We start from the raw sequence: 17,147 nt of genomic DNA on the forward strand, positions 1-17,147 counted from the left end.
AAATAAACATTTTATTTTCTTTAGAAGATAATGAAAATTATATAGTTATATCAGAAATTAATGTATTTCTGGTTATATGTATGGAAAAATAAATGGCTACAAGACAAGGTAAAAGTTGTAAATAAAACTATCTAGGGTTAACTTTCTTGCTAAACAATTTGAAAAAAAAACCAGAATTGAAACCTAATTTTTAAGTTATAAATGGAAACGTAACTTTCAATTACAATTTAAAAATGAAAACAATTTGCTTTAAGAATATTTAGGTACTTTTTAGCAGCACCTACTCATCAGTTGTTGAGTTTCCCACCATAAAGTATGATGTTAAATCGGTTGTAAAAAGACACGTTTTAGGGTTGGGACGAAGCGCTCCCTGCGGACGACAATGACACTAATCGCTAAACTTTAGTTTCGCGCCAATACATGGATTTGAAATTCTTTGAGCGGACCGCTATGGGGCGAGAGAACGCGAGCGCATGCGCAGTGGGCCGTGGATAGGTAGAAAAGGACTTTGTAAACAAATCGAGGTAACCAGCGTAAAAAGGAAACTGAAACAGTATTTAAAGTCGTGATGGACCGCGAATTCTCATCACTTTCAAACTGCAAAAATGTAGTTCACTTCGGAAGAACTGGCGGATATTCATTTCGTGTATGGACTAGCGGATGGCAATGCTTTGGCTGCTCAACGTCTCTACCAGGAAAGGTACCCGAACCGGCGCATCCCCGTCTCACGGACTTTTACCAATGTCCATCGTCGATTATGTGAGACACGAACATTCTGGGTACGTTACTTAATTTTTTACTTGAACTTCTCCGCTACTGGTTCGTTACAAACGTACTATTGTTCGTTTTACAGAACAGGAACGAAGTAGGTCGACCACGGGTTGCCCGCAATGTTCAGTTATTTTTGTGCTTGTTGCAGCCTATTTCCACGGGCTAGAAGGCCACACTTGAAGCTCTCTGGCACTTTTTAACTCATCGTATGAAAATGGAAAAAAACAGGCATACTTCACAACTCACCCCCTACAACTCCTTAAAATTTTTACATAACCTTTTGAAACATCATGTATACCTCGAATATTTCAAAGCTTTGTCTAAAGCCTCGCGACGACAAAAGAGATGGGGTTTTAACCTTCACGCACGTGCACTATAAAATTGTAAACATGTAAATGGTTTATCTGGATGTAATTTATTTTCTTTTTTAATAATTGTTTTGAGTTTAAAGCAAGTGGCGGCTCGACGTGAAATAGCTCTTTTTCAATAGATATCGCTAGCGTCGAAATCAAAAAGGCGGTACTTATAGGTACCCCTCGCGTTGATTAGATCATTTGTAAATTGGTCAATAACATAAATTAGAGCAATTATAAACAATATTTTTACACGGGATATATAATTTAGGTAAAGTACACTATATAAATAGAGTATAATTTGTCTAACTATAATACTCTAGAATGGCTCTCTGACGATGTTATCATTTGGCTATTTTAAATTTTAGCTTCCTTTGCCAGTAAAGTCCAGTTTTACGAAGAATCGAATAGATTCATGGTCATCTCTATTAACAGGGGCTTTTTCATAAAACATGTATAGAGCCGCCACTTGCTTTAAAACCTTGGCGTTTTCCTAAGTATGTTAATTAGCTATCAGCAACTGTTCAATAAACAATATATACAGATAATGTATTAATCCGTTTAGTAAAAAAACCCGCCTTATCATAATTGTTCCTTTACTTTAATATGTTCCCTAAGGAAGTCAATGGCTCGGCGGTGAACTATCCGGATTGTTACAGTGCGACCCGAGTTCAATTCCTGATCACGATCAAATTTTATATTAAAATACTAAAATATTTAATTAAATATAAGATTAATATAATTTATAAATATTTAATTAAATATAAGATTAATATAATTTATAAATATTTAATTAAATATAAGATTAATATAATTTATAAATATTTAATTAAATATAAGATTAATATAATTTATAAATATTTAATTAAATATAAGATTAATATAATTTATAAATATTTAATTAAATATAAGATTAATATAATTTATAAATATTTAATTAAATATAAGATTAATATAATTTATAAATATTTAATTAAATATAAGATTAATATAATTTATAAATATTTAATTAAATATAAGATTAATATAATTTATAAATATTTAATTAAATATAAGATTAATATAATTTATAAATATTTAATTAAATATAAGATTAATATAATTTATAAATATTTGATTAAATATAAGATTAATATCATTTATAAATATTTAATTAAATATAAGATTAATATCATTTATAAATATTTAATTAAATATAAGATTAATATCATTTATAAATATTTAATTAAATATAAGATTAATATCATTTATAAATATTTAATTAAATATAAGATTAATATCATTTATAAATATTTAATTAAATATAAGATTAATATCATTTATAAATATTTAATTAAATATAAGATTAATATAATTTATAAATATTTAATTAAATATAAGATTAATATCATTTATAAATATTTAATTAAATATAAGATTAATATCATTTATAAATATTTAATTAAATATAAGATTAATATCATTTATAAATATTTAATTAAATATAAGATTAATATCATTTATAAATATTTAATTAAATATAAGATTAATATCATTTATAAATATTTAATTAAATATAAGATTAATATCATTTATAAATATTTAATTAAATATAAGATTAATATCATTTATAAATATTTAATTAAATATAAGATTAATATCATTTATAAATATTTAATTAAATATAAGATTAATATCATTTATAAATATTTAATTAAATATAAGATTAATATCATTTATAAATATTTAATTAAATATAAGATTAATATCATTTATAAATATTTAATTAAATATAAGATTAATATCATTTATAAATATTTAATTAAATATAAGATTAATATCATTTATAAATATTTAATTAAATATAAGATTAATATCATTTATAAATATTTAATTAAATATAAGATTAATATCATTTATAAATATTTAATTAAATATAAGATTAATATCATTTATAAATATTTAATTAAATATAAGATTAATATCATTTATAAATATTTAATTAAATATAAGATTAATATCATTTATAAATATTTAATTAAATATAAGATTAATATCATTTATAAATATTTAATTAAATATAAGATTAATTTAATTGGGCGTGAAAACCGCCCACCTGGCAACTCTGCCTTGGTGTAACGCAATCCCAATTGCGAGCTTTATGTATTAAAAGTACTTTTTCTTGAACTGAGAGCAAATTTAAAAAATAGCACTAAAGAAATAGCATTCAGTAAAGATTTCAAGTTTGTTTTAAACGCTATTTCTGGTATATTTGAAGACATTTACCTGGCAACATACGTTTATTCCCAAAACTCCGACCTCAAATTTCTCAATACGACGTTCTACGCTCTTGAGAACACAGCCAACTGGAGCAGTCACTAGATGTCAGGGCAATCTCGTGAGAGTCAGTTTGCCCCATTGAAGTTTCCTATCTATATACGAAGTTACTTTATCTATGCTCCACACCCACAACATTCACAACACGAACTCAACATTCACAACCTACACATAAACATTACAATAACGAAATATCCAATCAAACTGAATTAAAACTGTCGCGACGGTGAGCGTTGACGAAAAAAGACGAGAGCCATGACCTGCTAGTCTCGCTTTACATAGTGCTTGTTGAAATTTTCACCTGTAAATAGAACGTCGTGTTTTTGCTTAGCCTTAATTTGTCAAAAAAAAGCTACCTGGTTAAAATTAAACACTTTTAAAAGTGAAAAGTTTCCATTAATTTTTTTCAAAAAGCACTATATAAACGGTAACTTGCAGGTCCTGGATATCGGTAATATTACTGCTTGGCAGTTTCCTTCATTCAAAATCCCATTGATTTTATGCGTTACTTTGAGATTTTAAATTTCGCGCTGCTTAGCTCCGAAAGGGGTCGCTCTGTTCCAAAAGAGTGTAGTCTGCTGCTAGGGCCGCATCGGCCAAGGTTCGTAGAGAAAAATTTTTACACAGCCAATAAATCTGTAAACCTGTTAAAATGTGTTCAATCGACCAAGAACAAGACGAATTGATTTTCCAATCTGAGGAAAATAAAAATCTCCGAGTCAAGTAATATTTATTCACGAAGAAGTGTAAACTAATCCAGCATTTATTAATATTACTTTTCTCATAATAGTGGGATCCCTGATGGACAATGCAAGAAATGCCTTGAAATTGGACATTTAGTGTACCATGGAAAAGATTTCATTTGCCAGTATAAAGATTACTTTATTTTATACATTGAGGAATTCTTGATTTCTTAATTTAAACATTGCATGTTAGGTCATGCTTCATCGTTTATTGCAATCACAAGTTCCGTTCCACAATTGGGAAAGCCCATGTAGTTAAACATGGCGATAAAGTTCTAGTTGCGTTTTCTGGCGGATCGTCATCTACAGCTATGTTGCATATGCTCTTACAGGTAATGCTTACCTTTATATATATTTAAAGTTATAATTTCATAATTCCATCTTAATCCAGGGGTTATCAGATTCATCACATAAGAGAATTAAATTTCATCCGTCAATAATTTTTATAAATGGTAAAACTTCCTATTATCATTCTAGCGGATTAAATACTTAGAAAATTTAAATAATTCTACTCAATTTCGCAGAATTTTCAGAAATACACGAAGTGAAGATTAATGAAATTATGGAAAAAATGTTTGAATCAGGACTTACGTGTTACCTTACATCTTTAGATGCGGTAATGCTAAATATAAGCTTAGCTTATATAACTTTCTAGATTTTAATTAAGGTAAATTTGCACAGTATTTTAAAAACACTGATGGTAAAGACCCTATGTTCCAAAAAATTGTCAATAGGGAAGATAAAATTAGTGGAGTATTCAAAACATCAGAACTACTCAATGAAGCACTTGGTAAACTGCCAAGTTTATCTTCTAAGGAAGATTTCATCAAAAATATAAAGTATAATTTATTATTTATTCATTTTGAATAATCTCATTTCATTTTTGTATTGTATTTTGAATAATTAAGATTAAGGCTACTCTGTGAGATTGGTCAAAAACTTGGTTTTGATAAAATATTTGTGGGTGATACATCATCTTCATTAGCGGTGGAAATGTTATCCGGAATAGCTCTTGGCAGAGGAAGTCAAATACCCAGTTTTGTGGTAAGATATCGTTGATTTGACTAAATTAAATGTTCAACATTTTATTTTATTTTCTTTTTACAGAGTTTTGTTGATAACAGGTACTGTGTGCCAATATTAAGGCCTTTAAGGGAATTTCAACTTCGAGAAATATCAATTTACAATGATTATTACACCTTAACTGTTGTGAAACTGTCACCAGTTGATTGTGAAGGAAATGGCAAAGGCAGTATCAAAAAACTAACAGAAACATTTGTTACTGGTCTTCAAGAAGATTTTCCCGCTACTATTCCAACTATTTTTAGGTATCTGAATTTTAACAAAATGTATTAATTTTTTTGTTATATTAACATTTATTTTAGGACGGGTGATAAAATTTGTTCTAGTACAAAGAAAAGTGCTAATGAACAAAGATGTCTTCTTTGCTTGGTAATTTTTTGGCCAAATTTCTGTTTCATGTTCAATTAGTATTTTTTATTTAAAAAAATATTTAGTCCTCATTAGATATTGAAAATGATAAATTTAGTGCTTTGAATTCTCTTCTACTATCACAAGAGCTCTGTAAACCTTTGAAAAAGGTTAAGGACTTTGAAATGTGTAATTGCGATTGTTCAGCTACAAATTCAAGCTGCAAGGAAACGTAACTTATTTGCACAGTTTTTATTTTTTAAACGTTTTTCATTAAACAGAATTTCTTTGTCTTTCAGGGTGATTAATATATCTAAGCTATGTTATGCTTGTTTATGCCTTACTCAAGAAGCAAAAGATAATTCCTTTATCCCCTCTGTCATTTTGAACAGTTTGGAGAAGGAAAATAGAAGGTAAAACTGCTACTTTCTAAATAAGATAATTTATTTTTAACAAAATAAACTGTTATTTAGGGCTTTATTAAAAAGAGATATTGAAGAATTTTTAATTCAGGATGATTGAAATATGAAATTGTGATATTTATAAAAAAATAATTTTTTATTAAATGAAAAGTTTTTACTTACTTCTGGTCTTGTAAATAATGACATTTTCGTCTGCTAGTATTTCTTAAGCTTTGCTTATGTCATCTCGGAGATGTCATGCTTTTGCAAACGCATGACAATTAACAAACGTACCCCGTTAGGGTATGTTTAACTTACAAAAATCATTAGTAACCATGATTTTACTCTAAAATTAACCAGAATTATAGTATTTATTCATTACTTGTTAAAATGTGGCAAATTCTGGTCTTAGTTTATTAAAGTGAATGTTTTAAAAGTTTGTATTAAGCCTTGGCTATAAGTAATGAAATTCATTTATCAAAAGGTGGAAATTTTTAAATTGCTTTTATTATCATTGTTTTACAATGACTTTTTTGACAAATACTATGCTTTGGATACTTCTTTATCTCCAATGTTTTGGTTTGTGGATCACTTCACAAAAGTTATGGGCCCTGTAAGTTGAAACTCGATTAAATAGAAATTTAGAATATACCTGTGTTCCTATACGCTGTGCTTTCTTACAGCTATTCGTGATCTTAGTTCAAGTCTTAACTTATTCGGTTGTGGTCATATGTTACATTATTGGTTTACCATACTGGCTGCATCAGAGTTGGGTTGTAACCTTCATTGCCCTCATAATCGGTCATTGGTTATTAATAAACGTAAACTTTCATTACTTCATGGCTTATGTCACTAGTCCAGGCGTTCCACCACAGGTATTTATTTTTGAAATGAAGTTGACGATTAAATTGCTATAAGCTGAGTATTAATTTCTTAAATTTTAGGGGGTACTAATTCCAGAAGCAGTTTCTATCTGTAAAAAATGTATATCTCCAAAACCTCATCGAAGTCACCATTGCAGTGTTTGTAACAAATGCATACTTAAAATGGACCACCATTGTCGTATGTTTTCTTTAATTGAATCTTCTAGTAATTTTTTCATTTTTTAATATAAATACTTTCAGCCTGGTTAAATACGTGTGTTGGACATTACAATCATCGTTATTTTTTCATGTATTGTGTTTATATGATTTTGGGAGTTAGTTTCATCATGCTATTCGGTCTAAAAGTTGCTTATGATCATTTATTCTTGGATCCTATTGTGGTAATATTGAATAATACATATTCTTATAAACAATTACAATTATTAATGTTGACAGATAACTAGTCTTATACCATCATCATCAAATGATACTTCTCAAGTATCATTTAAAAGGGAAGTTAACTATTTCACCATCATTGACCCTTATGGATCTTTATACCATTCCTGTTTAGGTATCATTTTTGGATTTAATTAAAAATGAACTACGCTCTAATAACTTCGTATTTCATTTTCCCTGACTTCAGTGTACGCAACTTTTATTTGTGCCGGGGTATTTTTCATTTTGGGAGGTTTGACAGTATGGCACGCTTTATTGATCTCTAGAGGAGAAACGAGCATTGAAGCTCACATAAATAAGAAAGAGAGAATAAATTACTCAAAATTAGGAAAAGTAAATCTCTTTTTTTACATTTAATGTGATAAATTTACCAGTTTCTCTATATTAGAAATATATCAATCCGTATGACTTTGGTGTTCGTCAAAATTGGAAAAATTTCTTGGGATTTTCAAAAAAGAGGTAATTTTCTTCTCAATTTCTTATTTCTTGAAGAATCTTAATTTTTTATCTACAGAGGGTGGAAGCATATACTTTTGCCATCCATGCACAAACCTGATACTGATGCTTTATATTGGCACACTTGTATGCTAGACCATGTTGAACGGGATAATGAGCATGGAAGGTTTTAAAAAAAATGGTAAGAATTTAGATTCAGTTTAATAGCTTAGTAATAAACATTTAGGCATAATACAGTATCAGAAACAGTATGCTATTTCCATGTTTGTTTTGGGTTTTTTTATTAAAGTTAACTATAGTAAAGATTGTTTTTTCTTGCCAAAAAAGTGTCAAATATTTTAATATTATCGAATATTAGTGATACTAATCTTCTTTTATTAACAGTTTTAGTTCCCTTAATTATTTACCCTAAATTTGGGTAAATAAGTTTTTGAATCTGTTAGAATCCAGTGTCAAAACAAAAATTTCTAAAAAAAAAAATGTCTTCCCATATTTTGTTCTATTCTGTAATTTTAATTGTTTCAGTTGAAACCTGATTATACTAATTACTTCCAATTCCTTTTAGGTTTAAATACGAGCTCAGGAAAATGGTTTTTATAAAATTGTAATTAATTTATTGAAAGAAATAAAGGTACCTTTGCCTTCTTTGGCTATAACGGTTATTTAACTTAAGTAGGTTGGATTATGCATAGGGAAATAAAAGATTTTCCAGGACAGCTATCCCTGAAAAAAAATAAAAACTTACACAAACTTGAGAAATTCGAAAAAACGTTTTTACATTTTTGGGACTAATAAGTAGCATACCATGATATCCACACCGGGTGCCATCCATGCTAGCTTAGCTACGCCACTGCCCTAAACTACCTTAAAGAGTAAGTTGCAAATTATTCGTTACCGCCTTAATATTACTTTTAAACGAAGAAATTACGTTTAAAATACCCGAATATAAAGTTTCGTTGCTTCACGTTTCGTAGATAATTAGATATAATTAAAAGAACGGGAAATGGTTTTTTGGATTTTGCCGTGGTCATTGACGTCATTGACAACGAGTTATCTCATTGGTCGCTTTACCCAACATAGAGTTTAGGCTTGCATACAAATTCTTGGTGCCACTATGATGCTACTAATTCCGTGGACGAAAACAAAAAAAACCCTATTGAACCATGGGATTCTACTAACAGAATTTTTATACGGTGCTCGTGCTCCGTGCGCGGCGCACGGTGCGCCGTAGAGTCGAGCAATTTGATTCATCGTGCAGTTAAAGTTAGAGAGCCCCCTCAAATTTTTGTTTGTGTTGAGGTCGCGCGAAAACGCACGAGACCCACTACACGGAAATATTAGGAAGCGCGCGCTCCATATAATAACACTTTTTATACATGTATGCGCCGCGTGATTTGAAAAAATAATTTCTAGGCTTTTATTTTTTATTTCGATAATAAGCCTAATATTACGATTAACAATATCTGGTTTGAAAACTTCTACAAGTAAACAGAATCGCTCCACTTCAGTTCCTTCTATTTTAGGAATAAAACTACAGCTTCGATTTGCCCCAAATTGCTCGTGCTACGGAGGAGAAAAATTCGCGGAAAATTTCAGGATTTTGGGGAGCGAAAAAGGTCAGTTTCGGACTCAAAATTAGTACACTTAGGCTTGGAAATTTGTTTCGACAATCACATTTTTGGATAGAGAACGTCCAGGGCTTCAAAACAAGCCCGCATTCATTCGTTTTTATTGCCATCGATTTTTCGTGCAACCAACACTTTAATATCGGAATTTGGCCCCTAAATCCCTCTATTTCTAGTAAATTTGGTGAAAATTACCATTGGTTTGTAATATTGAACAAGAATGGTATCGATCGATTCACGTATATCTATAATTTACTAAATTAGGTAAAATTCATAATGAGGGTTTATGAGCCTCCTGTTGTAAAGTAGAACTATATAATTTTGAATCTAAAAGTAAAGTTTAATATTTGAGTCATGACATCGACTCTCTCTAGTATGGAGCCATTCTCACAGGTGCTACGTTAAGAAACAAGTTCTCTAAAGAATACGAAATAGGACGATCGAAACTTTTAGGCCGAAATTGCGAAGGAGACTCCGAAAACAGGCTCCCCGCCAGCAGTAGGCACGTGCCTACGTTGAAAAGTGTAATAAGCCTACTTTGGGGGCCTACAAAGTTTTAAAAAGGGGCTTATAATTGGACCTCCAAAATCGAAATAAACTTCAGTTCGTAAAATTTTACATTCGGGCCTTCTAAAAATGCTTATTTAGAAAGCAGTTTTCTTCCCCAATTTCAAGAGAGGTAGAAAGAACGCCCGTGATTCCAGATTTTCCCTTGAAAAAACGTGATCTTTTGAATCGACCGATAAGAGACGGTGACGCCGGGAGGGGGAAATAATTCATACTAGGCAGAAAAGTGCAATTGACACCTGTTTGTTTGCCTTGGTGTCAGTGATAGGCTATAAGACTGTTACACTGAGGAGCAACAAACACAGCTCCCCACACCAGGATAACACAACCCGTCAAAAGTCGCGCATTTCCTTTTTCAAGACTTCTAAGCTATTACAAACAGTCTTTTTCAAGATTACTAAGCTATTACTAGCTTCGTTTAAAATAGGTTTTAAAGTAAGTTTTAAAATATGAGCACCCGAAAGTTTTTACCTGGGGCCCAAAAACGCCAGAAGCGGAAGAGAGAAGATAGTTTTGTTAGTAGTCAGAACGTTTTTTTAAATCGTCAGGTAAGAGCCATAATGATATTTTTGGGGAAAGCTTGGGAAACTAAGAGGGTTTAAAATTCGAAGGTGATCATATTTCTGAGGTTATTCCAAACGTCAGTTCTGCTTTAGACATTGCACTAAGTAATATAGCCGAAATTATTAGAAACAATGCTATCTCCGCCGATGTGCAAGATTTATTCAATTTAAAAGAAGTGCGCTTACTCGCATCGGATATTTGTTTAGATAAGTATTATTGCCTTCCAGTTCAGCCTAAACTCAATCCTTTTCCTAAAACTTTAATTGGTGGTAAAAATCGCGGTTTCATTTATTCTTGGTACGAAAAATATCCAATGCTTGAATATTCAGTTGCAAAGAAAAGAATGTAGTTTATTGCTTTTGTTCCAGTCATTTTTAGGCAGTAGAACTAATTCTTTATTTTGTTCTAACAACTATGCGTTAAAATAACTTACATTAAAATAAAAAACCACTGTTGCATAGTGAAAAGGTTTAAACTAGTAGTGTTGATATTTTTAAATACAAATATTTTAAACCTTTCCACTATGCAACAGTTGTTTTTAGTTATTAGAACTAATGGATTTGTGAACGGATTTTCGGTTTGGAAAAATATGGTGAAAAAATTCGAAGAAATCTTCACGAAAACTAGCCCATAGCCTATAAAATGTATTTAGACTATCTGAATCCATATCTCATGGATAAATAGCGTGTCAGGTTATTAACCACCATAGACGTGTGGTAATTAGAAATATAGAGGTACTATCTACACACGTGAAAGTCATAATTTTATGTTCTCAACAAGATTTAGCACTTCAGGGGAATACATTTGTCGACAAAATTAGACAAAGAGGAAATTTTATTGAAATTTTAGAACTTTTGAAACGAAATGTCCCGATTTGAAAGCCAAGTGCGAGATTATGCCAAATATATGCACAACACTGTACAAAATGATTTAATTGGCATTTGTGCAAATTTAGTAAGGAGAATGGTTGTCGAAGAGGTCAATCAGTCATCGAATCCGGTGGGTTTTAATCTGTAATGAAACCCGAGAAAATTCAGGGGTAGAGCCAGTAGCGCCGCCAGGATTTTTTTCCGGGTAGGCACTAGTTGATATTGAGGCCCCCTTATATATGTTTAATTTAAATTAGATCAAATTTCTAGCTATTTTAATTTAACCCTTTAAGGAATCTAGGTCAAAGTTAAACCGGCTGTATGTTTGGCAATGTTCTAAGACGTCATTTTCGTTAAGAAAGTTTTCTGACTCGGGATCAGAAGCCATTACATTCTTTAATAACCCACTGTTTTAAATTAGTCGAGTTCCAGTGGAAATGACGTCATCCGATCCCGAGATGTCAAGTTCGATCCTGAGAAGTGCATACTTGAAACTAAACTTGGAGAATGTTCGGATGTCTCTAATCAGGGAGAACAGAATTCCAACCGAAACTAGTTGAGTAAAATATTTATGTTTTCACCTCTCCGAGGGGACTTTGTACCCTAGGAGGGGTTATACAACCACCGAGTCTGTCTGTCTGTCTGTGGGTCTGTCTGTCAGGCCTGCGAATTTCGCATTTTCGGGGAAAAGGGTAATCACTGCGTACGCAGTTTCTTAGAATCAGGGAAAAGGTTCTTCCAAAAGCGCCCTCTTTTTGTCATTGGGTGAAGTATAATTTTTTAATCGGCCGGGATTCGAACCCGAGCCCTCTTGGACGAGAGGTGAGCGTTCTACCGCAGAACCACGGATATATATTTTGGCTTGCCAACTTGTTAAAATAAATTTTCTTGTGCACTTTTAATTTTCGTTGCCCTTTCATTTTTTAACCAGTTTGTTTTTTGATTTTTAATAGAAATTAATCAAACTGACTTTTTTCCAAATGCTAACTCTACTTTCACTACATCGGCGTCTTTTATTGAGTATTTTAACCTAGATAATAGTGATAATTTAGGGTTTTCGTTTTTACATAGTATGTTTTCTGGTAAAACCCAGCATTCGTCTGTAATATGTGGCCAATAATAATTCGAGGAATTAAATGGTGGGTACATAAATGAAATTAAATAGTCTCCACATTCATTAGAACATTCCTTCACTATTCCAATATAACATTTCCTCCCATATGAGCAAGCAATAAATGTGTCCTTTGTTATTTCCTCTTCAGCTTCGCTAGATTCATCCACGGAACACAAAATATTTCATTTCGTCCATCAAAGATAAGGGTGCAGCTTGAATTTGGGTTTTGTTTAAAGGAACAAATTTATGGAAACGACGGGTACCTTTAATTGTTACTGCCCTGGAAAACCTTTCTTCCAAAAATATCCCCTTATCAGTTATTTCCTCATTGGAAACGTAGAAAAAAGTAATGTTTTGAAATGCAGAAACGCAGAAATCAAACGTGTCCTTTGGTGTTAATATTTGACCTGTTACCGGGCGTTGAAGGCTAGTTTTAGCTGTTAGCCTCTTCACAGTTCCCCCAATACCATCACACGGGCCTTTACCGTGGGAGGTTGCAAAAAAATGCCACTCTGCATTTATTATAAATATCGTTTCGTACGAGTCAGAACTAATTAGATAAGATTTCTGATTGAACTTTTAGTTAATCTGTTAACGTTCAAAGAATTAGCGTCAGAGCTCTGATAGTAAATTAAGGTAGCGTAACCATAGTTTTAGTCCGGAATGTATAGATTTTAGGCCACTGTTAACCGTCACTTAGATTTCACTTTTAAGGCTTACTTTATTTGTACTGTTTTTAATACTGATAATTAAATACCGAATTTGTTATTGACTAAATGAGATCCTTCTTACAAGTTACCTTATAATTAGTCCATACTTAAACTAAAACTTGTCAGCCGGCTTCACTAGTCAGGTCTCTAATAGATTATAGTAGAGGAACTTGCAAGTTAGCTACAAGTCCTGTTAATAGATTGCGCCAAACCAAATTCACCATTGCAGCGATGAAGGCCTCTGATGGCCACCTTGTCACTGATCCAAGTTTGATCCTCACTGATCATTTCATCTCTGTTTCCTCTACGGTCAATCAATCATTTTCGCCCTTGACTGTGCCTCCCACCCCTGGCAGTGCCCAGCCTTCTCTCGACTCCTTTTCTTGTACTGTGGCTGATGTACACAAACAACTGCTGTTGTTGAACACTACCCAATCGGGTGGCACTGATGGGCTACACCCGTTCCTGCTTAAACTCCTAGCCAATGCGCTCGCCTCTCCGTTATGCATCATGTACAATATGAGTTTCACTACAGGGATTGTACCCCAGCAATGGAAGAGTGCCAACACCACTCCGATTCATAAAGCTGGCGCCCATGACAACCCCGCCAATTACCGCCCTATTGCCAACACTGTCACGTTGCTCGAATTGGAGAACGTTTGTTTTGGAGGACACTAGTTCTCTCCATCCCTCTCAACATGGATTTCACGCCAAACATTCTTCCACCACAAATCTCTTGTATGCCACCAACGGCTGGAAAACCTGGTTGGATGAGGGGAAGCCGGTCGATGTCATTTATCTTGACTTCCGAAAAGCGTTCGATACCATCCCCCATCCTGAATTGATTGAAAGCTGGTATTACGGGAGCTGCTCTCACATGGCTCTCCCACTTCGTCACCGGGCGTCGGCATTCTGTTGTTCTTCAGGGGAAGGCTTCACCACCACAAACTCCTCTCACAGGGTCAGTGTGCTTGGACCGATCCTTTTTACCGTTTTCATCAATTCCATGCCGCAGGTGGTCCAGCACTCTCGACTCTGCTTATTTTCCGACGACTCAAAATTAGCAAACCATGTTTCATTTATTTATTTATAAATGACAATGGTCTGCCAAGCCGTGACGACTTATGCACAGACACGTAGGTACAAGGATGTTTACTGAGTACAATGAATTAAAATCAACAAAAACAAAAAAACAAGGATACAAAACAAGTGAAATAAGAAAAAAAAACAAAAGCAAGAGAAAAATACACAATAATGGGCCGAATATGAATGAATGAATGAATGGATTTATTCGGTTCGCGTTATACAACGCGCCCTTTTAAAACAGGGCGGCTCCGCTTTGGGGAGCACAACCAGCAATTATTTTGAGGAGCAAAATTTAAAAAATACAATACGTAACAATTGATAAAAAGAAAAAAAAATATTTAGAGTCTTCATCCGCTACTCTCAGCGAGATCTCTTGCCGACTTCTTTTGCCAGAACCATTTAGTGAGGAGATGTTTTAAAAATGGCGGGTTCCACTCGCTATCCGTAAACCCCATGATGTTTTCCAAGGGCAGATAAAAGGACCCCTCTCTCCAGTCTTCGATCTCCGGAAAAATCGCCAGAGCCGGGGATTCCAGAAGGACGTGTTCTAGCGTTTCTCTTTCAGCTCCGCACTGTACGCAACGACTGGAGCTGCCAAAGAGCTGTTCGCACCTATCGCCGGTTAAAAGGGCTCCTGTCCGCGCTTGAAAGAGAAGACCACTCGACAAACTCCCGTCGTAGAAATCTTCACTGCTCGGCTTGGCTTTGTTCTTGTAAATCTGGAGAGACCTGTGATTCGCGACCTTTTTTTTCCACTTTGCTTCGGCGTTCCTGTCTACGTCTCGATCGACATACACATTCCACTGAGCCTCCGTGAGTGCCTTAAACCGTTCCGTACCAACACCATAAGCCCGATCGAGATTAGCTGTTCGTCGTTTAAAACGGGGGACAAAATGACTCGTGTTACGCGCGACGATGTAAACTTTCTTAGCAATCCGGCTTGGGGACATAAACTTCAACCGTCCAAGGTATTTCAATTTGCTTCGGGCTTCACGTTCAACCATGAGGCTCCAGCCCATTTCACCTTTGATGACCGCGTGCGCCGCCATCGGTCCAGCACTTAACGCGTAACGACCGACCTCGCACTGAGCGTAGTCGAGAGAGTCTTGCACCGTTTTCGAAATGTCAAGAACCTCATTGGCGTAGGTGAGCACGGGGACAGCGACAGTCTTCCACAGAGTTCTCGCAACCGAGTAGGAATTGTACGAATTTGAAGCTAAATTTCGAGTCATCCAGCGGAGTTTGTTTCCTTTAGCCACCAAGCCCGATTCCCATTTTTCCAAATAATTTATTCCTGATGAAAATACGACTCCCAGATACTTATACGAATCAACAACTTTTATTTCCTTCCGCTGTAGAACGAAATTGCGAGTACAGGTAGATGACGCTGAAATGAGCGGCAGAACGTTCGATTTTTCAATACTAAAAGACAACCCTTTCGCCTCTCCAAACCTTGAACACTCATCCAATAACAACTGTAAATCATCACTACCGTTGGCCAACAAAACTATATCATCCGCATACATTAAGCATGGTATGGCAGTGAATTCGCCATCAACTAAGTATTCCTGGTCGTCGTACTTAGGAAGAGAAGCACCCACTCTTAACGAGGACAATTTGATAGCTAGTTCATCCAGAAAAATGACGAAAAGTAACGGGGAGAGTGGACACCCTTGGCGTAATCCGATCTTGCTTTCAATGGGTCCAGTGGAGAAAGTATCAAGGGTGTATGTGTAACTGCAACTACTATAGAGACTTTTTAATAACTCTATACTCTCCGAGGTAACTCCCTTCCCTTCGAGACTCTTCCATAGGCGAGGTCGGTCGATACTGTCATACGCTTTAGCAATGTCAATGAAACCTAGGAAAAGGTCTAACCCGCGGTGCCTGGAAATCTCGATTAAATGAGTGAGCACGAAAAGATTGTCCGCTATACGCCGGTCCTTTCTGAAACCACCTTGCGCCTCGTGTAAAAAATTGTTGTCTTCAAGTTTTGTGCCCAGTCGCTCCCGTATCATCATAGACTATATCTTGTAAATTACCGACGTAACAGCTATTGGTCTATAAGAGTTCAATTCGTCTTTGGGTTTGTCGCCCCCTTTATAGATTAGTGTAACTCGCGCTTCAGTCCATTCAGTGGGGACGGTTCGGTCCTCTCGACACGTATTTAACAAACGTAACAGGCAGCGTCTTGCTTTGGGACCCAAATTTTTTAAACACTCCGCGTAAATTCCATCAGAGCCCGCCGCTTTACCACAATGAAGGCTTTTTAAGACTAACTCCAGTTCCTTAATAACAAGGCACTCTCAGCAATGTCCATTGAAGCTGGCATTGGGTCGAGGTCAATTTGCTCCGACCCACCAGCGGTTGCGGATGTCATCAATAGTTCAACCTCGAGATCCCGAACATACTCCTGGATACAGTCAACTATGTCTTTCCGGTGGGACAAGAGAGAACCGTTTTTCCCTTTAATGCCCACAGACGCCTTCATATTCCGTGTGGTTTTACGTAGCCTTTTCAAGTATTTCCAAAATTTTCTTCCACGGGTCTTTCCAGCAGACATTATATCCTTTTCCACTTTCTTGTTAGTAGCACGTATCGTCTTCTCTATTAAGATCTTACACTCAAGTTTGGCCGTCATATACGCATCCCATTTCGTCTTTGTTTTTGCGATATCCTCCTTCCGAGATAGGGCAACACGATGAGCCTTGCATGCCATTCGACGTTTCGAAATAGCCATCTTGACATCTTTATTCCACCAACTCTTAAGACATTTTTTCCCCTTAACCACAGCAAGAGAGCCTGTAGTGAAGCGAGATAAA

The 17,147-nt window shown here is 34.3% G+C and overlaps 2 protein-coding genes across 2 annotated transcripts; both read left to right on the forward strand.

Moving 5' to 3' along the window:
• The first annotated feature begins 4,055 nt into the window (after nucleotides 1-4,055).
• Ctu2 (Cytosolic thiouridylase subunit 2) lies at nucleotides 4,056-6,197 on the forward strand. Its single transcript, XM_090158577.1, has 12 exons — nucleotides 4,056-4,163; nucleotides 4,231-4,308; nucleotides 4,377-4,515; nucleotides 4,575-4,635; nucleotides 4,708-4,799; nucleotides 4,865-5,022; nucleotides 5,092-5,227; nucleotides 5,291-5,511; nucleotides 5,569-5,635; nucleotides 5,701-5,846; nucleotides 5,914-6,027; nucleotides 6,088-6,197. Exons 1-12 carry the CDS (start codon nucleotides 4,093-4,095, stop codon nucleotides 6,134-6,136), a joined length of 1,332 nt encoding a protein of 443 aa, XP_090014703.1. The 5' UTR covers nucleotides 4,056-4,092; the 3' UTR covers nucleotides 6,137-6,197.
• A 63-nt stretch (nucleotides 6,198-6,260) lies between these two features.
• Nucleotides 6,261-8,425, forward strand: LOC149927399 (palmitoyltransferase ZDHHC16-like). Its single transcript, XM_090158648.1, has 9 exons — nucleotides 6,261-6,628; nucleotides 6,699-6,890; nucleotides 6,960-7,077; nucleotides 7,140-7,279; nucleotides 7,335-7,449; nucleotides 7,522-7,667; nucleotides 7,723-7,793; nucleotides 7,849-7,971; nucleotides 8,356-8,425. Exons 1-8 carry the CDS (start codon nucleotides 6,479-6,481, stop codon nucleotides 7,961-7,963), a joined length of 1,047 nt encoding a protein of 348 aa, XP_090014774.1. The 5' UTR covers nucleotides 6,261-6,478; the 3' UTR covers nucleotides 7,964-7,971; nucleotides 8,356-8,425.
• Nucleotides 8,426-17,147: the final 8,722 nt, after the last annotated feature.

This window comes from Leiobunum rupestre, chromosome 9, assembly GCF_980474605.1.
Source record: "Leiobunum rupestre chromosome 9, qqLeiRupe1.1.hap1, whole genome shotgun sequence".
NCBI classification, from domain to species: domain Eukaryota; kingdom Metazoa; phylum Arthropoda; class Arachnida; order Opiliones; family Sclerosomatidae; genus Leiobunum; species Leiobunum rupestre.